Raw genomic sequence first — 25,816 nt, forward strand, 5'->3', positions numbered from 1 at the left:
CCCGGCGGCCACGTCCGGTGCGGTACCCGGCCGGCACCGAGCTCCGCCCCCCGAGCCGCCATCTTAGGTGTGGCACGGCCGCCGCGGCCCCGGCCCGCAGCCATGCTGGGAGCGGCGCTTCCGCCCGCGGCTCGACAGCTTCAGGCCGCCATGTTGGGAGTGGCAAGACCCCGAAGTGGGACAGACCCCAAAATGAGGGGCCGGGAAGGAAAGAGAGGGGCCTCGAACCAGTGACCCCTCAACCCGAGGGGACTGGGGGCGCTCAGACCCCGATTAGAGCGGGACGAGCTGCCAATAGAGGGGCCCCAGGGAACTCTCAGCCCCTCAGAGGGCCAAGAGGAGCTTGGAGAAGCTCAAAGCCCCCCGCAGAGGGGTCAGGGAGGCTCAGACCCCAAACGCGGGGCCCTGGAGGAGCTCCCAGGGGCTGGGCAGGGCCAAAGCACGGCCCAGAGCTGGTGCCGGGCAGAGCTCCTGCCAAACACGGGGCTCAGATGCAACCCCCAGGGACCCCAAGGGGGTGCAGTCGAGTGCTCTTCAAACAAAGGGCCCACAGGAGGAGTGCTTTCTTTTTCCTAATAGTTTAATTAGACTTTAATGATTTATTGCTCATCTGCAAGGATTAATATTGCATTCATTAAAAATCATTCATATACAAAATAAACCTCTCCCTCCCAGCCCGACGCTGCCACCGCCGCCCCGGCTGCCCCGCACAACATGGCTTATACAGAGCTGGAGCCCCGACGCCCGGGCTCGAGGGATGGCACAGGGGGGGACGCTGTGCTCCCAGGGCGGGGGGCCCAGCCCAGGCCCCCAGAGACCCAACCCCAAGTCCCCTGTGAAGTCCGAGGGACAGCAGAGGGCTCCACACATACCTGCCGGGCAAGTGCGGCCCAGCAGAGGGATAATCAAAGGAGAAGGTGGGGACAGGAGGGTGAAAAAAGCCACACCATCCATCCTTACATCACCCTCCAGTCCCCACCAAGAGGAAAGGAGCATTACACCCTCCGCCATGAGCAGCGCCCACGACCCAGCACTAAAACAGCATCCCCTGTCCCTGGGGAGGGGGCGGCCAGAGCAGCCCTCTCGTGGGTACCACAGCAGCTATCTGCGTACCGGGCGGTGCAGGCTGCACAGGCAGCAGGGGAACAAGTGAACCCAGGGCTAGGGTCCTTCCCGCTGTGCTCTGGCCTTTGCCAGGTGAAGAAAGAGGCATTGGGGAAGGAAAAAAAGCTAAGAAAAACCTCACTGGGTTGCAAGGACTTTTCCCTGTCCTGGGGCTAGCTGTAAGAGATGGAAAAGAGAAATACTTGTCACCAGCAAGGATGGGGAAGGAAAGAACGAGGCAATGAGAGCAGCTGAAACACTATGAGAGAGCAGGGGAGGCAGCTGAGAAAGCCCAGCTCGAGGGATGGGGCAGCAAAGGGGAGCCCAGGGCTTTGTGCAGGGGTCCAGGGTGCAGAGAGACCAGGCTGGGACAGGGGGAAGGTTGATCTCTGCCTCCATCTTGAAACAAAAGTGAAATGCCCCCCAGAAAAACCCAGACACCCTTAAAAACCACCCACAGCGCTTGCTGGGAGATGGGGCCGCTCTGATGCATCAAGTGCCCAAACTCTGCAGCCAGACGCATCCCCCGTGCTTTTCCCCTCTTTAAAACATCTTTTTAAGAATCAAAAAGGAGAAAGGAAAAAAAAAGTTTTAAACTCAACTAAGGTGCAGTTTGGCTAAAAAAAAAAAAACAAAAACAAAAAAACACTAGAAGAGATGAGGATAATGCTGGGTGAGTGACCCCCGTCCAAATTCAGATTAGCACCCTGGAACAGTGAACTCCCCTTACCCAGCCAGCCAAACCCAGGCCAGCGGCCACCTCCGCACAGGGACCCTGGCCGGGTGGGGACAGTCACCTATTCACGAGGTGGCCAGCAGGCGCCACTCTGCTCCCAAGCAGAGCTAGGAGCATAGATCTAGCAGCTAAAACTGGGCTCTTTAAGGCAATTTAGAAGTTGCAGATAATCCACACAAAGAAAGAAAACGTAAGATAAGGTAGAACAGCATCTCCACATCTGCAGATATCCTGGACGAGACTAACATGGGCTGGAAAGGTCAAAAAAACACCACTGCAGGAATTAATTGCCCTTCGCATACCAGGAAAGGGAACCAGGGCTGGGAGCCACCAGTGGCTTCAGCCACATCAAAGCAGGAAGCAAATCCCAGGTTGTCTGCCAAGGTCAGACAGAGATGTGATCACATAAAAGGGTGAAACTCAGGAGGAAAAAAAAAATAGGTGACCTTAAAATCACACTGATAAATGTAAAAACAGGTTTCTTTGTTGGTTTTAAAAAAAAAAAAAGGCCAAAATAAAATGATTTTTAAAAATAATCTCTCTAATGTTGCCTTGTGTGGTCTGGTCCTTCATAGGTATGGTCCATCAGTATCTAGAAGAGAAGGGAGGTGACAGTGAGGCCACGAGCACCTGAGGACACAGCTCCCATCCGCAAAGGGGTCACAGAGCTCCCAGTGGAAGGTGATGTCCCCAGCAACACCCAGCCAGCACTGACCTGTAGTAGTTGGGTTTGAAAGGCCCGTTTTTGTTGAGTCCCAGGTATTTCGCCTGATCATCCGTCAGTTCCGTCAGGTGGGCATCAAACGAAGGCAGGTGCAAGCTGGCAACGTACTCGTCTGGGAAGCAGGAGAGGGAAGCGGACTCATCACACCGCAGCAGGGCAGGGGAGTACACACAGTGGTCTAGCTAGGCTGTCCTTGCCGTTTAGCACCGTGAATTCACCATTAGGCAACCCAGTGGCAGAGCTGAGCCCAAGCCCTGGTGCCTGAGCAGGGCAGGATGTGCACCAAACGGCACATGAAAGCCTCCGAGCAGGAAGCCTGCAGGATGAGGGACACCTGGCACACCACAGAACATTAAAGAAAATACAGGGAACAAGGTGCAGGTGTTTCAAGGTTGCTGATTGCTGCTGCTTCCCTGAACTCATCCTCTCGCTGGAGGATTTGTTCCACCCAGACCTGAAGTTCTCCTTACATCCAAAACCGCTGCCCCCCATCAGTCAGGGGACAAGTCAGTGCATAAAGCGGCTCTGGACACAGCAAGCAGTTTCTTCACTCACCCATCTTCTTCGGCAGCAGGTACACGTCCTGCTTGTAGCGGCCCTCGGGAGCATTGTAAAGCTCAATCAGAGCCAGAGCCTGCAGAGATCACAGGGGACAGACCGGGGACAGTCAGGGACAGCCACCAGCCAGGCAGCACTGAACACCTGCAACCGGCACAAAGCTCCCAGCAGTGGAGATCAGGGTTTGGAAGCCTGAGAGAGGGGGGTGACCATTTCCAAAACGCCCCGAAGGAGGTACTTCTACCCAAGGGAGCATCCCTGTCCAGGTTCCAGGATCCTACCACCACCAGGGGAGGACCAGAGAGGTCAGAGATGAGATGCCACCCAGCCTGTTTGCAGCACAGCCCTTAACGCCCAAGGAAAAACCAGAACACAGGGATGAAGGAAAGGGGAGCAGCTATAATTCCCTTAAACCGTAAGGCTGCCACATCGCATGGAAATAAAGGGATTGCTCATTTTAAGCTGGAGGCACTGCTCCAAAAACCACAGCCTCTCCTTTGACAGAAATAAAACTGCGTCTTCCCGAGGGCCAGTTCATGCAGCTGAGAACGAGGTCCAAAACACAGCCCCTGTCCCCACCACAAACAAGTGTGAGGAAAAGAAGACTCCCCACAATTAGCACGATCCCCTCGATCACAGCGGTGATTTTTGCCCAGACGTTGGCCCCCCCCCCCCGCGTTTGCAGCCCCGCGATTTCCTCCCACCACTTGCAGACTGAAGGCTGCGCTGGCCTCGGCTGCCCGCGGCACCACGCTGCTCATGCGGCCAGCGCTGAGCACAGATCGCAGAGCGGAGCCAAATTCAATCATCGTTTTCTTTGGAAAGGTGGAGTCAGGGCAAACAGTGCAGGACACAAGCCGTGTCCGCCCAGCTGAGGCGGTGATGATGCTCAAGAGCATTTTAACCACCGACTCCCAGATCTCCAAAACTCACTCCAGTTACGTGTTTTTGTTGTTGTCATACAGAAAGCAGAAGTCCAAAGACAAAACAAAGCCTTGCTTAGAAGTAAGCTTAAACCTGTGCTCAGGGAGCTCTCCAGTTGCTTATGGCACAGCAGGAACTTTGCCAGAACAAAGCCTGACTCATTTAAAAGTTATCTCCCAGCTGTAACCCAAGCAGTAAGTTCACGCCATCATTAACCACGCTGCAGCCAAGAGGTGGTGGCTACCACATCTGTGGCGCCAGTGCGATCCCAAGCGCTGCGGGTTCCCAGCTTCTTCCAAACCGCCCCCACCCCGAGGCTCCTACAAGACCCTTAGGGCACCCGCCACCGCTCGCACCCCTCAGCCGCCAGCGTACAGACCTGAGTGGTGGCCGTGATGGAGAGCACAAAGGTGGGAACCGTGGAGCAGCTCAGGTTGAGAAGACGGCCCTAGGAGACAGCAGGAGAAGGGTGCCGAGAGCTGAACTTGCCTCCAAGGCAAATTGAATCAACTGAGCTAGGACTCACCTCTACCCCCTCCCTGGGCCAGGGGACAACCAGAGGACAGTGATTCAAGGGCCATGCATGTGACCAGGCTGTCCAGACTCTTAGTTTCCACCCTACCCCTCAGCTTTGGTGCAGGGAGATTTTGCAGTCCCTAAAAACAGGGAGCCCCTCCTAGTGCCAGTAGAGCTTGAGTGGCAAGAGGAGACACCCAGCCAGTTTGCTGTGTGGGAAACCCTGTCAAAGCCAGATGCAGACGGCGTTTGGCTGACAGAAATGGCTCCTGGCTCAGAAGAATGAACCAGATACTCTATGGCTGCATGTGGTACGCAAGACCTCCCTTACCTCAAGCAAAAAATAAAAATTAAGTAACCCTTTCCTGTGCTCTGAACCTCCTCCTAGGTTCCGAGGGTCCCAGCACCTTTCCATCTGCTTAAATCTGTTTCAAACTCCGACCCGCAGTGATTTCCAGGCAGACGCCCAAAGCAACGTGGCGGCACAGCTCGCAGCGCACCTCGGCCAGCAGCACCACCCGCTTCCCGTCCGGCCAGATGACGTGGTCCACTTGGGAGCGGACCCGCTCCCAGGTCAGCTCGGGGGTCCGGAGGCTGGTCTGCAGGGGCAGGAGGAAGAGGCTGGAGTCACCGTGGGAGGACCACAGGGCAGACGCAGCCAGCAGGCACACTCACCACATCGATTTCCGTGTTGGAGTGGCCCATGTTGCACACAATGCAGCTGTTTTTCATCCGATCCAGGTGTTCTCTGGTCACAACATTCTTGTTTCCTGCGGCAGGGCACAGATGAACCCAAGGCAATGGCAATATAAACCCTCAAATTTCTCCTTCCCTGCACTTGGGTCTGAGAAGCCCAGCTTGGGACAACATCAAGTGGACCTCAACCAGGACGAGCACCCTCCTGGCTGGCCACAGAAAAACACATGCCGAATGCTGGTCTTTGGTCCTATGAATTCTCCAGGTGCTGGGAGAGCCCCAAATACCTTTGAACTCTGACGTTCCTCATCCCAGGGGCTGGGGAAGGCCACGATCAAACAGCAAACCGGGGGTTAAGAGAAAAAGCTCTCCCCACAGAGTAGCTATCGCTGGTGTAGGATCAGCAACACGTGGCAACAAACTGTCCTCCACCCCCAACAGCCCCAGAGCCCTTGAGACACCTGCTTGGGAACGACTGCTCCTTCTCAGCCTGCTTCAAGGCTCACCCAGGACCTTCTCCATCCCTACCTGTGCAGGTGATGACGACGTCGACCTGACGGATTACTTCACTCAGCTTCACCACGCGAAACCCATCCATGCTGGCAAAAAAGAGAGACAGGAACCGCGATAAGGAGGAGAAGCCTGGTCCCTCTCTGCCTTAGGCCAGGAGGGGTCTCAGTGCTATCACGCACAGAATTGTAGGGGTTGGAAGGGACCTCAAGAGATCATCGGGTCCAACCCCCCTGCCAAAGCAGGTTCCCTACAGCAGGTTGCCCAGTTAGGTGTCCAGACATTGCTGGAGCAGCTCCGAATCGCTCACGACAGCAGCCAGGCTACCTTTCCACACCCCCAGAGATGCCAGATGCAAGTGGAAGGGCTGTGCAAAGGATCCGGCATCAAACCTGCTCTCACAAATGCTGTAAGAGCTGGAGGATGTATGAAACACTCGGTCAGCCCTGCAGGAACCCTCAAGCAGTCTTCCCAAGCCAGCTAGGCAGGTGCCTAGCAGCTGATATCCCACCACTGAACCAGTCCTGAAACTGCCCCTGTACTTCCCCATCACACCCCAAAAAGATGTACACGCTCTGAGATCAGCCACAGATTCTCCTGGCTCTGTTTAGCTTCTGTCAGAGTTTAAAGGAGGCCAGAGAACAGAGGAAGAGATGCTCGCAAGCAGCATTTAACATCTCACCAGGCTTGGAGAGCACAGATGGGGTCGATCTCCGTCACGTAGACTATCGCTCCCAGGGCTTTCAGAGCAGCACAGCATCCCTTGCCGACCTGCAGAGGCAAAGCACCAGTGTGAAGCCAAACGCAGGACACGCCGAGCGCTGAAATCCCTTCCCCAAAACAGCCCGAGCACATCCCAGGTCGAGCAGCACTACAGCTGCCCATCTGCCTGACGCCAGGAGCAGCTCAGCAAGGCAGAAGCCCCACTTGCTGGGTACCCTGTGCCCAGCTCCCTGCTCGTGGCCACCTGCCCCCCAGCACAGCCACCAGGAGCTTCCAAAAGCACCACGCTCCCAGCCAGCACGGCATGGATTAGCGTGTACTTCCTGCAGCTCCCCTAAACCAAGGGGCTTCTTTGACATTCAGAGCTGTTCTGCACTGACGGGGGGGACAAATCCTTCCCACGCTTCCCTCATCAGCGTGTGGGAGAGCAAAGCTCCTCGTACAGCATCTCCAACTCTAGCCTTCTCTCTCCACTACAGAATTACACAGGACATCCCAGCAAAGCCCTGTTCGCCATGCCACTTACCCACACGAACACCTGGCTAGTCTCCACATGCCCATGCTCAGCCCTGTTTTTGGGCCAGCTCAGTGCTGCTGGGTAAGGAACGTCTCCAGAGGCGCCCCCACTCATCACCCAGCTCCAAACTCAATTACTGAAAATAGCCAGGAAGGACAAACTGGGACTCCAACCCACACCCAAAGGGAAAACCACTGAGGGCGGAAGGGCTCCCTTGATGTGCAGAAATCCAGTAAAACTCGGGACAGGCCCCAGAGATGACAACTCCCAGCACAACACACAGCTAGAGAAGCACACAGCACCCTAGAGGGCCTGGGCAAGAGCCAGCGCAACCTCTTGGTCAAGCAGAGCTGGGTTCCACTGGTGTCTAAATAAATTAGTCAGCATGTTCCTGCCGGGAAGAGCATTTGCAGCTACTGCCAGGCCTTTCGCAGCGCGGGAAGATAAACACCCACACAGACAGCACACAGATGGAGGGAAGGTGTCAGCTCCCAGCTCCGTGCTCTTCCAGGGCAGAATCATTTACAAGTTTGCGGTACGATTCCCCCCTGCCAGAACATTATCGACCAGCAAGATGCAGCCTGCCCCTCCACCTCCTCTGCCACAGGCAGAGCGACAGCCAGGCTGGATGCTGAACGTGGTCCAGGGACAGCAGATGGGTGCACCCATGGGTAGTTATAATTCAGGCCAGCGTTCCCAGCAGCCGTCGTATTTACAGCCCAGCTAATCTACAGGCAAGCTGGGAAATCTGACGCTTCTTCTCCAGCCTCCCAGTAGGCTCTAGCAAGATTTCCCCCATAATGGCTCGCCCGATCTGATCTCCTGTATCAAGCAAAGGTGAGTGGCCTTTGAGCAGGGAAGGAGCAGGAGACAGCTTGGGGGAAGGATGGCTGGGCAGGAGGCTGACTCAAAGCTTACGAAACTCACCTCCCCATAGCCACAAACCACCACTTGCTTTCCTCCAAACATCACATCTGTGGTCCTCTTCAGGCTGGGGGACAGAGAGAGACCTGTGTTGGGATTAGTCAGGCGCACACCGCTGACAGCAAGGGGCCCCAAAACCAGATCCTGCAAACACACAGCGAGGGCGAAGCAGCGAAGAGCACAATCTCCACTCGAGGGCAACCAGAGCCAAATCCACCATTAGGAGCTGAAGTGGGGATGGGCAGAAGAGATGGACTCACCCATCCAGGATGGATTCCCGGCAGCAATACAGGTTGTCAAATTTCTGTTTGGTGACAGAGTCGTTCACGTTCATGGCTGGGACACAGAGCTTGCCGGCCTTGGAGAGCTGGTACAGCCTGGAAGAGGACAGAGCCAGGTCAGAGCAGAGAGCAGCACCTGGATAAGAGATCTTCAGATCAGCCTTCCCAAACCTCCTACCTGTGCACACCAGTCACACTCTCCTCCACAATCCCTCGAATCTTCTTGAATATGTTGGGGTACTTCTTATAAACCCAATGGGTCAGGTCCCCACCGTCATCCAGAATCTACAGAACAGGCAAGGAAGAGCATGGGGCAGTCAGTCTTTCCACTGGGAACAGCACTCGCAGGGGACAGGATGGGGATAGAGATGGAAAGCATCTCCAGGCACTGATGGAAGGCTATTTGGGCCGAAGACTGGGGACCAGGACTACCGGGTTCTCCTAGATGCCAGTGATTCAGGGTCTCCTCTGGAAGGGAGCATTTCTTACCCACTGTGTGGAGCTGATGAACCCTAGCAGGGTTTTCTGCCCCTGCTATTGTTCTGCAGCCTGGAAACACGACCACAGACAGCACTAACTAAACAGTCTGAGATTAGAAGGAAGACAACATTCATGCTCCAAAAGCAAGCAGCCGAGAGGAAAGGCTACAGGAGCTGTCACGGCCCTGTGCCACATGCTCTCGCATGACTAGTCATCACAGACCCCAAGCCAAGGCAGCGAGAGGCATCACTGGCTCTCAGCAAGGGAAAGGTCTCCCTCAAAGACCCCTGCAGATGGGATCTGTGTCAAGACAGCAGCAGTTGGGGCAGCTCCCATGGGGCTGCCCTTTGGGGGAAAGAGGTCCTGTGATTTCTCAACTCACTGGCAGCTGTGGCAGGAGATGCTCCTGTGCCATTGGGCTACACAACTCTGGACACTGCCTCCACAGCTCCCGTAACCCTCACGGTGGCCCCCAGCCCAGCTCCAGCTGCCGTTCTGCAGGATGCCCGCTTTAGCAGGGTCTCAGAGGCCTTTGCAACACCAGCAGGTGCCCAGGCAGCCCCAGCACGCTCCTAGGAACAGCCCCAGGAAGGGAAGGGTGAGGAGCCCCCAGTGACCGCTCCACAGAGGAAGGGCTGGAAGAAGGCTCATTACCATGTTGGCCTGCCAGCCTTCTACGTTAACACAGCGGTCAATGCACCACCAGAAGTCATCCTCTGACTCCCCTTTCCAGGCAAACACAGCAACACCTAGAAGGAGAAAGAGGAGTATCCTTGGCACCCGCTGAGTTTGGCAGAGCTCTCTTCTGCTTGGCCAGCTTGGGAAAGCCACAGACAGGAGGGCCACGCAGGGATCAAATCCCAGCCCACACCAAGAGCAGACCTGCTTATCCCTCCCTAAAAGATATCTGGTCCAACCCTTTCCTAGAACAAGGCTACGGAGCCAGGAGAGGGACCGGAAGGGACTGCGCTCACCCAGGCTCAGCTGTACTCACCTGCTTCTGCCAAGGCGGCCGCCACCTCGTTCTGGGTGGAGTAGATGTTACAGGCAGACCAGCGGCACTGCGCTCCCAGCGCACACAGCGTCTCGATCAGCACCTGCGGGACAGCGGGGTGAGCCACAGCACCAGCACAGCCCGAGCCCAGCCTTGTGCTACGGGCAGCCCCGAACTGACCACGGACCGGCTTCAGCAAACATTGCCCTGGGAAAACGCAGGCAGCAGAACCTCTCTGAGAGGTTACCAGAAAAGCGAAGGTGCCTCCACCAATTCCCCAAGGCTAGGAGACTTCAGAGACTTTCCTCTCCAGGGAAAAGCTGGTCTCTCCCACCCCAGATGCCCCAAACAAGCAGCCACTCACCGCAGTCTGTGCTGTAATGTGTGTACAGCCTACAATTTTAGCTCCAGCCAAAGGCTTCTCCCCTTGAGCTCGCTTCCTGAGTGAAATCAGAGCAGACATGTCTGCAAAAGGAAAAGAGGGGTTTTAATGATGGCGTAACTCCAGAGGACTCCCTCTCTGCCAGACCTGCTCCCCTCTCAGGGGTCTCACAGGACACATCCAGCCCCACAGTTCTTGCTGTAGTTTTCATACAGCCAGTGAGAAAACTCCCCACCCCTGGTCTGGGGGCTCTGTCCAAACTGGGACAAGACATAAGCATCATCCATCATCTGACAGAGCCGTTCAGGACACAGCATCCCCCCAGCCACCTAACAGAGGGTGCAGGGCAGGCGCTGCCCATGGCAGGTAACCAATGTGCCCCAGCTAAGGAGCCACCAGCCTCGCAGCAGAACTACACTGAGAAGCACATAAAGAAGACATAAATGGTGCTGCCACATCTCAAAAGAGCTGCCCTAAATGTGCCTGTGTTGTCTTCCCCTTCTCTGGCTTTGTAGCGTGTGTCTAAAAGGAGCCTGAACGCAGAGTTACCCAATCAGCCCTGCTGGAAATGGTAACTCGGCTTCCCGCAAGCCCCAAGGGAGGGGGTTGGGGCAGTCAGTTTTAGCGTCTCCAAAGGCATTGCAAAGATCCTTGCCCACTGAGGTTTCCCATCCAAAGCCACCAGGACATCAAACCCTACAAGAGCCCTTGCTGTCATTAGAAGATGGACGCAACACATTGTTAATGTTTGCTACTGTGTCTAGCTCTTCTCCGCATCATCTGCTGACTGGGGGGGGGGGTGGGACAGTGCAGTCAAGCTATCCAAGGCCATAATGAGAATTTTGGGAATCACCTCGGCTCGGTTCCTGCCCCCGGTGTGCACAGGACCCGGCCACAAGCCCCACAAACCCCTCGCATCCCACGCTCCCTTACCCTGCTCGGCGATCTCGATCTCCCGGCGTCCAAACTCTGCCTGCTTGATGTTCTTCACACAGAAATTGCTGCTGCCTTTGGAGTTGGTTTGCTGCTTCTCACGGGGGGACACCTCATCATCAGAGCTGTCTGTGTAGGAGGCAGCTAAAGCCAACAGAGGAGCGCGTGTCACCCCAGGTCCTGGCCGCCGGGGGACCTCTGTCCAACCCACCCTTTGGGCAGGTTTCTGTTCCGTTTCGCTTCCCGGCTTTCATGCACACGCACGCTCATGGCTCAAACTAAGAATTTCACAAGGAAAGCCAATGCCCATAAGGGCTTTTGCACTCTCATTCTCTAAAACAACCCAGAGCCAAGTGATGCACTGAAGTTTAACTATGAGTGAATAAGGCTGGTTTACCCAAACACAAACCTCTCAAAGGCAGGTAAGTTAAAACCCAACTTTGTGGAACGTGGATGAAGCCCACATAGCCAGAGAAGAGGCAATCAAATAGTATAACCCCTTCCCCAACATCTTCTGGAGCTCACTAAGAGACTTCCTCACGCTGCGTGTGCCCAGTCTCACCCTACTGTGAGATCTGCTCAGAGCGCGGGGCACTGCCAGAGGGACAGCTCAGCACCAGGCTGGATTGCTACAAAACCCAGCACTCAGCACGTAGGGGAAAAAAAGAAAAAAAAAAAAAAAAAAAACTTTTGCCAGAGAAAGACCAAGAGAAAAGGAAGGAAAAAAAAAAAAATCAATGTCTGGACTTCAGAAAGCCTGGGAATTATCCCCTCCACGTCTGAGTACCGCCCAGCAGCACGGAGCACCCCGACACCTGGTACGAGCAGCATGTGGCCCCGACGCCGGAGCTGGGGACAGCCGCGCAGGCGCGAGGAGCCCAGAACCTACCAGAGCTGTAGCTGTCTGTGGAGGACTGCGAGATGGAGCGGGACAGGGACCGGCGGCCAGTCTTGGTCGGGAACTTGGTGAACTCCTGCATGTCATCTGCAAACTGGATTTGCTGCGACGTGCAAAGGAAGAGAAGCGCTAAGTCAGCAGGTGCTCCTCGGGGCAGGCCATCAGCCAGGCTACACGGGCCCAGGGCTCCCTTCAGCCCACCCCGACTGCTCCAGACACAGAAATGAGCAGTACCAAACGGATCGAGGAACAGATCTGTGGCTGTGAACAGATGCCCAAAATTGAACCTCCTCAGCCCAGTCATCTCTGCCACCAGAAGGTTAAAGCCAATTTGACACCTAACACCTGAGGTTAATGGAAAAGAACAAAACAAAAAGCACCCAGCAGGCCTGGAAACGTCCCCTTCAGCCCTGCTCTGGCTCACAACACTCCTCCAGGAAAGGTCTGACTGCCCACACAACACAAGTACCGTGCAACCCTCCGGACACGCGCTGGGCAGGCAGAGGTCCCCGCGCAGCTCAGAGGAGCCTGGGCTCCAGCAGCCCCTGCCCCAGCCAGGTCCACCTGATCCTGCCCGAAAATGCTGCAGCAGCAAGAAAGCTGGGGTGGTCCCAGCAGAAACGTAGATCCCTGGTGCTTCCGGGCTCCTTCCCAGGAGCAGGGCATCCCGCAGGTTAAAAACACGGCACATCCTTCCAAAAGCAATACTAAAGGCAGGGGGAAAACTCAACGAGAGAACATTTCAACAAAAAGCAGTTGACATTGCATTGACTTTCAATCTCCTCTGTGTTACAGATGTTTCCATTGTAAAAGAAGTCCTAAATCAGCCACCCTTCCCTCCTAGCTCAGCCAGAGGCAACGCGAGGCTCCAGCACCTACAGCAGGCTCATCAAAGCAGGGGAGAAACAGCCCCAAACTGCTCTGCTGCTGCTGACACGCCGTGCGATCAGGCAGCAAAAGCCCTATTGCTGCTTCTGCAAGAGAAAGACAGCGGAGATTAAAGGGAATTAGGAATAGAGCCTGATGCCCCCTCCCCGGCACGCTGCCAGGCAGGAGACCCCCACCCTGCTGACCAAGACCCCCAGCGTGGTCTCTTCCCTCTGATCGTGTTGCTGAAGGATTTAATTTTGCCACTTAACAGGGATGAAACATCATCACAGGGAGCGGGATTAACAAAGCATCCCTACGGACCCAGGAGACCTCGAGAGGAGTCCTGAAGAGATCAAGATGATGGAAAGAGACAAGCCACAGCGGCCTCGAGGAGGGGTTTTCCATGTCACAATAACCCCAAAAGCTCCCCAAAAGCTCTGATGCGGCAAACAGTCTTCATGGGGAGAAGAATGAAGCCATTTAGTTGAGACCATCTGTCCCAGAAAGGAAGAATCTGCAGAGCCTGAGACGGGGCGGCCGCTGCGCTGTTACGGCTATTTGGGCTGTAAAATGGAGACAGCTCCTGGAGAAAGCCAGCTGAGGAGCCAGAAGCAGCACTGGTATTCTGCTCAGGAGGGGAAGCAGGGACGCGAAGCCCACTGCACAGTCCAAGCTAGCAGGAGGACACGTGGGTGAAGGACACAAACCCAGCGTCTCCTCCGGGGACAGCCTGAAGACACCCTTTCCGCAGGCCGGGTCCATCAGCGCTCCCAGACAAGCGTCCCAGGCGTTTCTGTGGGCGCTGCTGCTGAAAGGTTTTCAGGCAGCTCCTCTGCACTGGGTACGTAACAGCCTGGCATCTGCTGCCCAGAGCAGCCTTCCCAGCAGACGCCACGTGATTCAGACACAAATTGCATGAATTTGCATTAGTGGAAGGAAAAAGAATGCTAAATGGAATTTGCAGGTTTGGTTTTGCAATCCTTTTAGGCTGCTCAGCGCAGAGGGAGGAACCCGAGGGCATCCTAACACTGCAGGGTGCCAGGAGAGAAGAGGTTCGGGAACGCTTCCAGCAAGCGGCGTCGGGCAGGTAGCAGCAGCGTCCTCGGGGCTGGAGCCGGTGTGCAGGTCCCCAGGCAAGGAATGGCGTCGCTGGCTGTCCCAACGTCTGTCGCTCGGGTCAACCTTCCACCGGAGAGCCGGAGAAAGGCCCGCGACAACTCTGCATCGGCAAATTGCTGGTGGGCATTTCCAGGGGGAAAACAGCAACATCGGCATAGCAAGATTTCCACCCTGTCCTTCCCAACCCTTCCTCTGGCAGCTCATCAAACCAGAGGGTGTAAACACGCCCCATAAAACAGCTGCTGGCATTAGAACAGCTGAAAGTGTTAGCTGAGGAATTTTCTCCATCTCAGAGAAACATTTCCAGGAAAGGTGTGAACCTAGGAGGTAAAAGAAGAAAACCAACAGAGAACCCAGGCGTCGCCGCTGCAGCCCAGGCCACAGGCACACATCTGTCCCTGCTTACGCGGCCGGGGCACAGCAGCCGTGGGGCCTGGATGGCTTCTTGGAGGAAAGCGCACTGGGGCCATGACGGGAAGGAGGGCGGGGATGGATGTGAAAGCGCTGTGCCTGTGCCGCCACGACAGGCGAGATCTCCCTGCCGCCGCGTGCCGCCGGCCCCTTCAGGCTCTGGTCCCTCCTCAGGGACCGGCCGCGGGCGCCGAGCCAGCTCCGGGGCACAGCCCCGCTTAGGGGAAGCGTGCAGTTCTGGAACCGGAGTCAGAATCCAGGGAAGAATAAAAATCACTGCTGAGGAAACCAAGCGCTGAATTAACCACAGTAATCCCCGCCGTGGCTTTACCGGGGCTCATCTCAACTCTGCAGCTTAACAAAATCTGCCCTGTCTAAAATTATCACCAAACATCGCAAGCAGCTCCCAAATCTAAGGCCCAATTTGCACATCAGACCCCCTCCGAGCCCAGCAAATTAACGCAGCCTCGGCAACCTGCCGAGAGGCAGACGAGGGGGGGGCGGCGGGCGCTGCGGTCAGGTGCAGCGCGCCACCTTCCACGTGCCAGGCTCTCCAGCTGCATTAAAGCAAAGGAGAAAATCTCCTAATCCCGTGGATGTCGCAGGAGTTCGAACGAACGGCTGCAGGCTGCGGGGGCAGCTGCACGACGCCGGGCTGGCAGGGGCAGGGGGGGCAGCAGGGGCGAGGGGCTCCGCGCCCGGCTGCGGGGGCAGGCTCACAAACCGCGTCGCAGCCTCCGTCCCGCTGGAAGCGGCTTTTCCAGCCGGGTGGAGCACAATGGTTGAGAGCAAGGAAAATATTGTTCGGCCCAGCAATTCATGACCAAGGAGACAAAACAACATAGCACCGATTTCTCTGCACAGGACGCCCCAGAACAGAGCCCGTGTGTTTTCCGGGGCAGGCCGGCATCGCTTCCCCACTCAGGCTGGGCAGCAGCAGATGGGAACGGGGTCCCGGTGGGCACCAAGCCCCGCCCGAGCTCCTCGCTTGGTACAGCAGGGTTTTGGGGAGAAGCCCTGTAGGATCCGACACCAGCTGGCCAAATTTCAGCCCAGCAGTGCTGAACGCCGCCGGCTCTCAGCCACCCCCGCCGAGGCTGAAGTACGTTTTCTCCCCTTGCGAAACCCGGCACGTCCGTACCCATTCCCACGCCGACCGACGACCCCCAACGGCGGCCGCCTGTTTTCAGGGGCAGGGACCCCTCCGGCTTGGCGCGGCAGGTGGGGAGGGAGCACCCCCTCAGCGGTGCAGGACTGCACCCCAAGGGAGGCCCGGAGAGGTGCCAGGCACCCCGAGGCAAACACCAGCCTCCTGGCTTGGCTGCACTGCCCAGTGCTTCCCGAAACCACGGCAAAGCTGGAAGTCGGCCTCACCAACCGGCTTGTCCCGCTGTCTTAAGGCACCCGTGCAGAGACCGTCGGCCAGGTACTCCTGAAGCCAGCAGCACAAGTGCCCCCAGCACACGCAGCCACAGCTAATTGTTACAGCACGGGAAGGGCTGACGGATTCAAGGATCTGGGCAGCTAACGTCAGAGTGAACCGGCACCTCCTGACCGCTGCCATCCTCGGCGGTTTATCCCACGCTCTCCCCCACCAGCCAGGCAAGAGAGCAGCTTTTGGTGCCTACTGAATACGAAAAGTGCCTCCTGCCTTTGAGCCACAGAGGAGTCTGTAAATCCGGATGGATTTACCATGGGCACAGATGATCCAGGCACGTCCATATCACAGAAGATGACCCCACTTTTAATTTAAAACTCTTCCGTGCCCAGAACGGCTCCAGAGAGGAAGCACGGTGCCACGCATCCCCAGTCGCGCCTTGCACAGCCTTGGGCTGTGGAAAGAGAAGGTGGGTTTGAAAAGGCATCAGTCAGCTCCAGGCCAGCCCCCGGCCAGGCGCTGACCCGGTTCTCCCAGGCACAGGCTCCACGGGGAACAGACACGTGCCGGGGAGCGGCGCCAGGCTCCCACCATACCCCGGGGAAGGAAGCCACCGGGTTTACCCCTTTTTTTCCTCTCCTTAGGGACAAGGTGAGCGATGGTGCAGCCGCATTGGGACGGGAAGGTGCCCTTGCAGCCACTTCTGCCCTGCAGTAACGCAGCGGGGACAAGAACAGGCTCCGAGCTCCAGACAAGGTGAGGAAGAAGCAGCAACCCACCTAAAACCACTTACGCTCAGCTGCTGCTAAGGCACACAGACTTTATCAGCAGCTCTTTGAGTTCTGCAGGCTTGGAGATGGGAAGCTTCAAACACCCAGGCTACTGCTGGGGGTTCGTTGTCTGCAGAAAGCCCGTTCCCCCAGCACGGTTTCCCCCAGGGAAGCCGCGACTGTTTTCTCATGCAGAGCCGAGTCCTGCCGTGCTGGCGAGCTTGGACATTTCTAAACAGCAATTGTTTAAATTCACTTATTTTCAGAAGCAAGTCAGCACGTTCAGTCAATGCAGCAGGAAGGAAGGGAAAAAGCACCCCAGGGGCTGAGGTCTCTTCAGCCACACAGCAGCCAACAGGGAGAGGAGGGAAAAAAAAAAACAGCATGAGGCTTTTCTTCTTTTCTAGGTCAATAAGAAGAGCAGAGCAGCAGGTTTGCCTGGGCCACCTCCCCGGAGAGGGGACAGCACTCTTCTGGGCACCGCTCCTGCAACCACGGGGTCTGGAGAGGGCCACAATGTCCTAACGGGGAGCAAACAGCCCTCCCCGAGGCGACCCGCAGCCTCCTGCCACAATCGCTGGCAGCGGCCCCGAGCAGGCGGCGCTGCCGCTGTCCTCAGACCCACTCTGCCCTACTTGCAGGCTGGGTTAGCCCAGCCCCGTTCCCGCGGCCTCCCAAAGGACGGCAGCGTCTAGACGAGGGGCACGGACCCACCGTGGGCTGGCCGCAGCCCCCAGCACGCGGGGGACACGGACCCTGCTCAGGACCCAACGGGACACACGTGGTTTTGGGGCAGAAAGCGTTAAGGCAGCTACGGGTGTTTGCAGGTTCCTGCCCTGTGAGGGTTACCCAGCCCCAGAGGGCATTTCTAGCCTGCAGCATCCTGCAGGGACTGAAGGGAAGAGGAAAAACCAGGCACTCGGATGGGGACGTCAGGGCCAGCGAGCCACAGCAAGCAGCTTCCACCTCGCCCTCCCGCCACCCCTTGCCCCAAACCTCCAGCAAGCGGAGGCTTTCAGAAGGGCTTCAGAGGTACGTCTGGCTCCACGACCCGTGCTAGCAGCCCACTTCATCTCCTCCCGGCTCTGGCCAAGCGAGCCAGCGCAAGGCCAGCAGACGAGGGACAGCACGAGTTCGCAGGAGGCAGTGGCCAAGCTCACGGCACAACCAGACCACCGGCTCGAATCCGTTCGGCAGCAAGAGGCACCCAGGCAGAGCAGGAGGCAGGGCAGACCCAGGCAGGGGGTGCGTTAGCAATGCCCAGGGCTTCAGCCATCACCACCTGCTGCCCACACACACACACGGGAGGGAACAGCCCTGCATCAACGCCGGCATCTTCCGAACCTCCCCACACCTGGCAGAGCACCAAGGGACAGCAAGCAGGGGCACGGCACGGGCTACAGGCATCGTGTGCACGAGCAGGACCCGCTTCAGCTCCAGGCACGGCCTCCGCAGCCGGAGGACTTCACCTGCAACTCCTCGGGGACGTGACAGCTCCGCAGCCCAAACCTTAGAGGACATCTCAAAGTGCTTCGGTGCGCTGACACAAAGAGCTGCCGGGCAGATTCGCCACCCAAGGGTGCCGCTCGACTTTGCAGACCCAGGTGGGATCATCGCCACGGTCAGTGCCGCTCCGACCCGTGCCTTTGGCTCCAGGAGGGCTCACGGGGCTGGTTTTTCCACCGGCGAGGCAGAGCCAACTCCCTGAGCAGGAACCGCAGCCAGACCTCTGTCTGGAAACCTTCACACCGTTCCCGACAAGGAAATAAAGAGCACCGAGGTCCTGGCAAAGCAAACCAGCCAAGCCCTAATACCAGCCTCCATCCTTCACCGGCAGACGAGGGCTGGCTGGGTAAAGCACTGGGAAAAAAAAAGTTTCCATGAGTACAAGAGGAAAATTAAGAACTTTCACACGAGACCCAATGCTCGGTAGAAAAGAAACACCGGGAACAAAACGGGCCCGTTCCAAAGGTTAATAGGCTGGAAACCGCCACAAGATTTCAGCCATCGCTTGAATCACTGTGACTGCTAGTTAAGGGAAAAATAAACAGAACACGGGATTAAATAAAGTAAATGTGATTTTAAGTGTCCAACTGTTAAAGAGTAACTGGGAGTAATTGCTGCCTTATAAACGCCTCGAGGTCAAAGGTGCGGTCCCTCCGGCAGGAGCCGAGCGCTCTCCCCCAGCAGATAAGGCGCCTGGTCCTTGGACTCCAGGAATCGAGGCAAAGGATCGCCCCCGCCGTAACGCAGAGGGATATCTCCGTGGAGCAGGAGCTGCACGGGGCCGACACCCGCGATCTTTAAGGGCAGTGAACGCCCGTGGTGTGTCAGAGGTTAACCCTAGGAAACCAGCGCGGGGCTGTGGCTACCCGGGCAGGCAAGCATCGCCTCCCGCAGCGCGAAAACCAGCCTGCTCTGCTTGCTGGGTCAGCTAGTCAGCTCACACACCCCCCCAGCAGAGACAGCACGGGATGCAGAGGACGGATAAGGCTTGGAAACAGGGAAAGCACAGCCTAGGAGAAGCCTTCAACGGGCTTGTCGCTCGGAGCTGGCTGTGATGGGTGTGAAGACACCACAGCCTCACCGCCCGGCAGCACATCTGCAGCAACTCCCCAGCTGCGCACGTGTGGCAAGCCACAGGTACGGGCACTGAGGTAACTGGTATTAACTGGAGCCACCTTGCTGGGCGAAGTCATTCACAGGGGCTGGCAGGCAGACGGAGGACTAACAGCCCCACGTGGGTGTCCGGCCACTTCAGAGCTTGAAGGCCACAGCAACTTGTTTGTGTAACGGGGAATTAACCGTAATTAACTCTGATTTTTGACTTAAACAAAACTCATCTACAATCACGGCTGGCCAAGACCACGGGAACACGAGGAAGCGCTCTCAGAGGGCTCGCCCAGCCCCACCGCACAGGCCAGAGCGAGGGTTAGCCACAGCCGGGAGCCAAACACAAGAAGACCCCAACCCTCTCCCTAACCCTAAGGCATCATCACGTGTGCCTGGGGAGCGGACCAGCCTGCTCACCCCCCGCTCCCCGCACCGTGAGTGTCCCATCTGTCCCCGTTTCTTCCCCAGAACCGGCCTGCAGAGTCCCAGTATTTCAAGACCTTTTTTGCTCTTTCAAGAGGTTAATATGGCAAACATCACCCCACCTTGACTGCAGCCACACTTAAAAGGTGTTCCATCCCTATGCCTTGGCTCTAGGGAAGAACGCCTGGCAGAGTCAGCATCAGAACAGAAGCGGCCCATTTGCAGCGCATCCCGGCGAGTCGGGAAATACAGCCCCGCAGACGGAAACGTAAGAACAAGCTCTCCCATTTCCTCGTGTTCCCTGCCCTGGCCAACTGCCCACCAGCCCCTCGCAATGGTATTTCCATGAGTGCATCACCTAGGGCTGCCTCCCACCCACACGGACGCCTTCAGCCTTAGAGAAGTCCTGGTCGGAGGGGCTGCAAGGCAGGGGAGGAACGCCAGGCTCCAGCGCAGGCGGTTTGCTGCTCAGGGCTCAGCGCCAGCACGGACGCACGTCACCCTCCTGGGCACCGACCCACCGTGCCAGGGCAGAGCCGAGCGCCTCCTGCAAACAGGATTCATTCAGTTAAGGTAAAGGCTGCAGGAGGGCTGAGAAGTGAACTAGCTCTCCTTGAGGGGACAGCAAGAGCAGAGAGTATTTGGAGAAGAAACTGAACCGTATGGAGACAGGCCGCGCTGCCTGCAGGCGGCAGACAGCTCCAAGCCAGGTGTTCTCACCCCAGAAGCGGCCCAGGTTGCACACAAGCCTCTCCCCATGGTGCGAAACTGTGTAATATTCGGGGCTCCCTGCAGGGAGGTGAAGGAGAAGAGAGAAGACAGCAGGCGTGGGCTGAACCTCACACCGCAGGCCATCGGGAAGGCGGGAACCAAAACGCGAAGCTTCAGCGAGGCCAAGCCCCGAGGAGCCTCCTTTCCAGGCCGCCTGCCTTCCCCCCCCTGCAGAGGCTGAAGGAGCCATTCCCCGCGCCCGCACCCTGCTCGTAAACCAGCGGCCGCCCAAAGCCCGGCCCGCGAAGCCGAGCAGCACCCACGGGCCCTGCCGGCGGGCCCCAGGAGCAGCCGAGGGCCGGGGAGCCTCACCCGGATTACAGCGCGCCCTGTTTGACGTGCGGGAACATCGTGTCCTCGGCCACCAGAGTTCTTTGGCTGTCACCAGCCTGAAGTAAACAGATTCTGCAGCAGCAATAAGCTCGTTACCAAGGCCACCATATTGATCCCCGAGCGTAATTAAAATGCACAGCTCAAGCAGCCCAACGCGGCAGGGCAACCGGGGCGGCCTCCCAAGGGCGCAAACGGCTCCAGCTCCCACCTCCCGCCCCGACGGGGGGGCTCCCTGCCGCTCCCCGAGCCCCCCCGGCAGCCCCATCGGAACCACGCGGCCGTCCCCGCACTCGTCGGGGAGGGGCAGGCCGCGTGCTGCTGCAGCGCTGGCGCGAGGTCCTCTGCGGCCCGCGCTCCGTGGCAGCGGCAGGGGCTCAGGGCCGGCCGCCTCCGACGTCACCGCGACTGCCGGGTGGACGCGGGTCGGAGCTCCCAGATCAGCGGCCCCGGCCCGAGGGCTGAGCAGGAAGCGCAGCAAAGCCCTCCGCAAACAGCGGCGCTGCCCGCAGGAAACTCCCGGTGATAAAAGGCCCGGCCAGATACGAGCAAATCTCTTTGACTAAGCACTGCTCAAACACCTGGGACAAGCGACGCGCTGGCTCCCGGGAGGAACAACGTGGGCAGGGTCCTCGGCTCACAGCCCTGCGCTGAGCCGGCCGCTTATCTGCAAGGGGCACCTCCAGGCCCGCCTCAGGGAGCTGCTTTCCAGAGCGAGACCCCAGGCCCAGCCGGGAGCAGGAGAGCAGGCCCCGGCATCTGCAGGGGCTGGGAGCCGCGCAGTGAAAACGGACGGGGTCCCAAACAAAGTACCAGCGTAGGCAAGTCCTTCCACAAGGCAACTGCGTTTGGGCAGAGGCCAAAGGCAAACAGCACCCTCCTGCCGCCAGCAGGCTTCCCAGGGTCCAGAGGGAAGGGAAGGAGGCTCCCGGCGGGGCTGGGAGACCCAGTGCCATTCAGGCACACGGCCCCGACGCCCGCACACTCGCAGCCCGCGCCGTCAGGGGACAGGAGCCGCTTTCGGATGTCGCTGGGAAGGGACACGCACCTCCTTCTGCACCTCCAGCCCCAACCCACCTCACGCGTGGCAGGAGGGGGAGGACAGACAGGCAAGACCCGTCTGTTCTGAGACGCTTCAGGTGCTTCACCCCGCAACATCGCTTTGAAGACTGTTTGTGTCAGAGCCCAGAAAGCCTCCTCTCTTCCTGCTCTTCAGTTCAACGTTAATTAATTAAGCACTTTCTGACCCCGCAGAAGTGCTGGGTCACAAGCAGGGGCCTCCCTTACATACATCGCTGAGACTCTCCAAAAAGTCGGAGCGACGAAAAGGACCCAAAGAGAAACTCCTACCAGAAATAATTAAAGATTCTGTCATTTAATGAAGCACCACCAGTGACCTGCCTGCTCCCAGCCCCAAGCAACCGCCAAGTAAATCATCTCAGTTCCTAACACCCGTGTGGCTTGCATTCGCCAGGGGCCCAGCCAGATCAGCCCCAAGCCCTCTAACCCAGCAGCGTGCTCGCTGCTTCCCTACACCCCGAGAAAGGCCAGACCCACCGCACTGGTCTCTGCAGAGCTGCAGCCCTCCAGCAGCACCCCAGCCTGGGCAGCTCAGGGTGGGAAGGAAAATCCGCTGGGAGAAGGTGGTGAGAAACCAAACGAGCAGACGGTTTGGGCAAGGAAGCAAACACAGGCGAGCACACCACGTCTGGTTAACCAGCCAGCAGAGGAGGTGGTGGCCAGAGCCGTGGACAAGCTCACAAAGGCAGACAAGGATTTACAAGCAGTCAGTCTAAGGGACGAAATTAAAGAGAAAAAATGAGTGACTCCAGGAGCTGTGTCACTACACACAAGGGCAGCCCTGTCCCCCCAGCACACCGAGGGGGAAGGTGAATTTCTCAGCACCTGGCCCCGGCAGGACAGCTGGGACCAGAGACAAGTCAGGACTGAGAGAAACGGGGCAGAAAACCCAGCCCCGGGAAGGGGCCGCACAGAAAGAAGCAGACCGCAGCAAGGTCGGACGGAGCTCAACAGCGGGAGAGCAGCTCCGGGGGGGGGGCGACCTCAAAAAGCCCCAGCGGAGACGGTGCTCGGGGGACGGCGGCCGGCCCTGCCAGGGGACTGCAGGCACTCGCAGCTCCGTCCCCTGCTCCCACCTCCCCTGCTCCCACCGCCTGCCACCCCCGCGCGGCTCCGGCTCAGCACCGCTGCAAAGCTGCGGCGCTGTGCGTTAGCATCCCCTGCCGCGCAGCCCCCGCGGGGACACCGCACTGACCCCAGCGGGCCGGCAACGGGCTCGCCGGCTCCTCGGGGCGCAGGGCTGCCCGGCGGCTCTCACCTCCCCGAGGGCAAATCCGAGGCCGCAGCCCATTTCACGCTCCAGCTGCGTGAATAAGCAGATCTGCCCGCAGAGAGGGGGAGCGTCTGTCTGTCTGTCTGTCCGTCCGACCGCCAGCACCCAGCTGTGAAGAAGCGGGCCGCACTTGCACAGGAGGGAGGCACGCGAAGGGCCCACGCGACAAGGACACGGCACGGATGAGGTGCAGACACAAACAGGGCCAGGGCTTACAGAGCCAGCCCCTGCTCTGCCACCAGGCCCCAAGGACAGCGCCGCATCCCCCAGCCTCAAGGGCACCCACGGCGCAGCACGGCCAGGCGCTTAAGGCTCCGCGACCGGCTGATGGCGGCTGGGAAAGAAACCGCTGCCAAGGGCACCTGCGGGTCCCCGGGGCGGAGAAGAGCAGGTGCCCAGGCGCACACGGAGCTCTGGAAGAGCACACCCTGCCCTCCAGCTCTCCTTCATCCGTTTCCACTTAACCTGGGCAAGACACAAGCCTCAGCATCCCCCAAATCCCCCTGCAACATCAAGGCACACGTTGGAGAAAGTACAAGGCTCAACACCACTCACCTCTGCCTTTAAACCACTCCCCACCAAGGAACCGCCTCGCTCTGACCAAAGCTGGTGTGATTTTGCTGACAGACCAATTTCCCATAAACAGTCGCGAAAAAGGAGTTTCAGCGGAGCCAGGCAACCCCAGATCTTGGAGGAAAACCAGCCGCATTTCTGCGTAAAGGCTACAGCTCTGCTCACCTCTACTGCTGCGGCTCCAACTTAAATCCAGAGTTGATCATATTTAATCTTTTAATCTCTTACCTCCTGCTGTTTCACTTTTTCACCTTAAACAAGTCAATGACCAGCGGGGAAAAAATACGTCAGCGATCCCCTGGGTGTGCTGCGCTGCTCGGGCTCGCGCCGGTGCCTGGGGCAGCGTTACCAACGGCAAGGGAGACCCAGACCTCACAGCATCCCCGGGGCCGACGTGCCTCCAGCTGCGCCCGAGATCCTCCCCTCAGCCCGAGAGGGGCCTCGAGCTGGGGACGGCAACGTGGGCAGGCTCACACCAGCCCTCCCGCTGCATGCTGGCACTGCCCAACCACCAGCACAAGCCAAGGCCCCTCTCTGAAAACCCCTTCAGCAGCGGGACACGCAGAGGAGACCGAGCCTGCGCTCGGCTTGGCCACAGTGCCGCCCTCCCCACCTCCGAGCATCTGACGCGAGCTGCAGCCCCAGGCTCAAGGAGCCCGAAAACCTGGAGGCCACGCATCACATCCCCCACCTCGATGCAGGTAAATCATCTCTCAGCCCTCTTCTTCGCAGGCCGCGCAGAGAACTGCAATAAGCAGCTTCGACTTGCATTAAAACTGGAAGGCATTTTAATGGTTTAATTGCCATCCTGCTCCGAAGGCATCTGAAAACGCCTTGAGCTGCAGGCAGTCAGTGTCTTATCTCAGGAGGGCAATTCTCCCGTCCCGGCCTTTCATCCTCCTGCCAACGCCTCCACCATTACCGAGCTCTATTTGCAGGAGCTAGCCAGGCAAGGAGAACAGCGGCCCGAAGCACTCTGTTCCTTGACCTCAGCTGCATCGCACGCTCCCCGAGACCTCGCTGGCTGCTGATGTTATCGGCCTGCAGTGCCTCGTGCTGCCTTTAATATCGGCACCCAGCTGGGAGAGGCCGCAGCAGCCGCAGCCGGACGGCTGCTCTTCGCACTGTGCAAGGAGCCTGCGCGTGCAGCAGCAAGTCAAGGAAATAAAAATACCCCCACCCCCCAGGAACAAGCAAGCCTTGCCTCTCGGGGTGCTGGGACGCTCCCCCCCTAGGCGCACGGGGCATTTCTTTTTCCTACGTGTATTCGGGCCCCGCAGGACGCCTCAGGATCCACACTTTGCTCTTCCTCCCAGCTCAGCCGGCCACAGCCGCGGGCCGGTAACTTCCCGGCTCGGTGGAAGAGAAGAGCAACGCGAAGGAGAAAGCAGCCCCTGCGCTGGAGCTGCGCCGGGCCTCCCCCGGAGGAGGCAGGTCCCAGCTCCGCGTTCCCCCGCTCCTGCCCCCGGGCTGTCCGCAGCCCGCACAGCGAGGGCCGGGCACGGGGACAGCCCCCAGCGGCCGGCCCCGGCCCCGGCCCCGGCCCGGGCAGGCGGCGGTGCCTCCGGGGCAGCCGACCCACAGCGGCCCCTCCGCGGGCCGGCGGCTGCCACGAGCCCGCTGCAGGGCCGCGCCCCGGGGACGGGACGGGACGGGACGGGGCGGCTCCGGGCACCGGGCGCCTTCGCGGCCCCCGCGCCCGCTCCGCTTCCAGCCCGCGGCCCCGCGGGGACCTCGGGCCACGGCCGCGCGGAGCCGGGCGGCGCTGAGCGCCCCGCGGCCGGGACCGGGCCCCCGGCGGCACGGCCCCGAGGCCCCCCCGCAGCCCCCGCCCCCGGTGCCCGTGCCGGGAGCGGGCCCCCGGAGCCTGCCGCCGGCCCCCCCCGGGCTGCGCCCCCCGGTGCCGGTGCCGGTGCCGGTACCTTCTTGGGCGCCTTGGTGACGGTGGCCATGAAGGAGTACTTCTCGGCGTCCTCCGCCTCCTTGGCCTGCTTCGCCTCCTCGCCGCCGGCGGGCTCCGGTACCGACATCCTGCGGCGGGGCGGGCCGGGCCGGGGCGCGGCGGGGCGGGGCGCGCGGGGCGGGGCGGGGGGCGCGGGGCGCGATCCCGCGGCGGAGGCTCCGGCGCCGGCGCTGCGGCGGGGACTGCGGGAGCCGCGCTCGGCACCGGGGGCGGCCCGGCCGTGACGTCGGCGCGCGCTGACGTCAGCGCGCACCCGCCGGGCAAGCGAGGCCGCGCGCGGCGAGGAGCGGGAGCGGCGCGGGGGCGCCCCCTGGCGGCGGCGGCGGGGAGCGGGGGGGCGGG

The 25,816-nt window shown here is 59.2% G+C and overlaps 1 protein-coding gene across 1 annotated transcript; it reads right to left on the reverse strand.

Moving 5' to 3' along the window:
• Positions 1-559: 559 nt before the first annotated feature.
• On the reverse strand, positions 560-25,601 carry AHCYL1 (adenosylhomocysteinase like 1). Its single transcript, XM_066983255.1, has 17 exons — positions 25,434-25,601; positions 11,892-12,003; positions 11,003-11,146; positions 10,052-10,152; positions 9,688-9,790; positions 9,348-9,442; positions 8,392-8,498; positions 8,193-8,309; positions 7,936-7,999; positions 6,451-6,539; positions 5,787-5,857; positions 5,238-5,332; positions 5,063-5,161; positions 4,426-4,494; positions 3,120-3,198; positions 2,556-2,676; positions 560-2,432 (listed from the first exon to the last, which is right to left on the reverse strand). Exons 1-17 carry the CDS (start codon positions 25,539-25,541, stop codon positions 2,426-2,428), a joined length of 1,581 nt encoding a protein of 526 aa, XP_066839356.1. The 5' UTR covers positions 25,542-25,601; the 3' UTR covers positions 560-2,425.
• Between the last annotated feature and the right edge of the window lie 215 nt (positions 25,602-25,816).

This window comes from Anser cygnoides, chromosome 25 (genome assembly GCF_040182565.1).
Source record: "Anser cygnoides isolate HZ-2024a breed goose chromosome 25, Taihu_goose_T2T_genome, whole genome shotgun sequence".
NCBI lineage: Eukaryota > Metazoa > Chordata > Aves > Anseriformes > Anatidae > Anser > Anser cygnoides.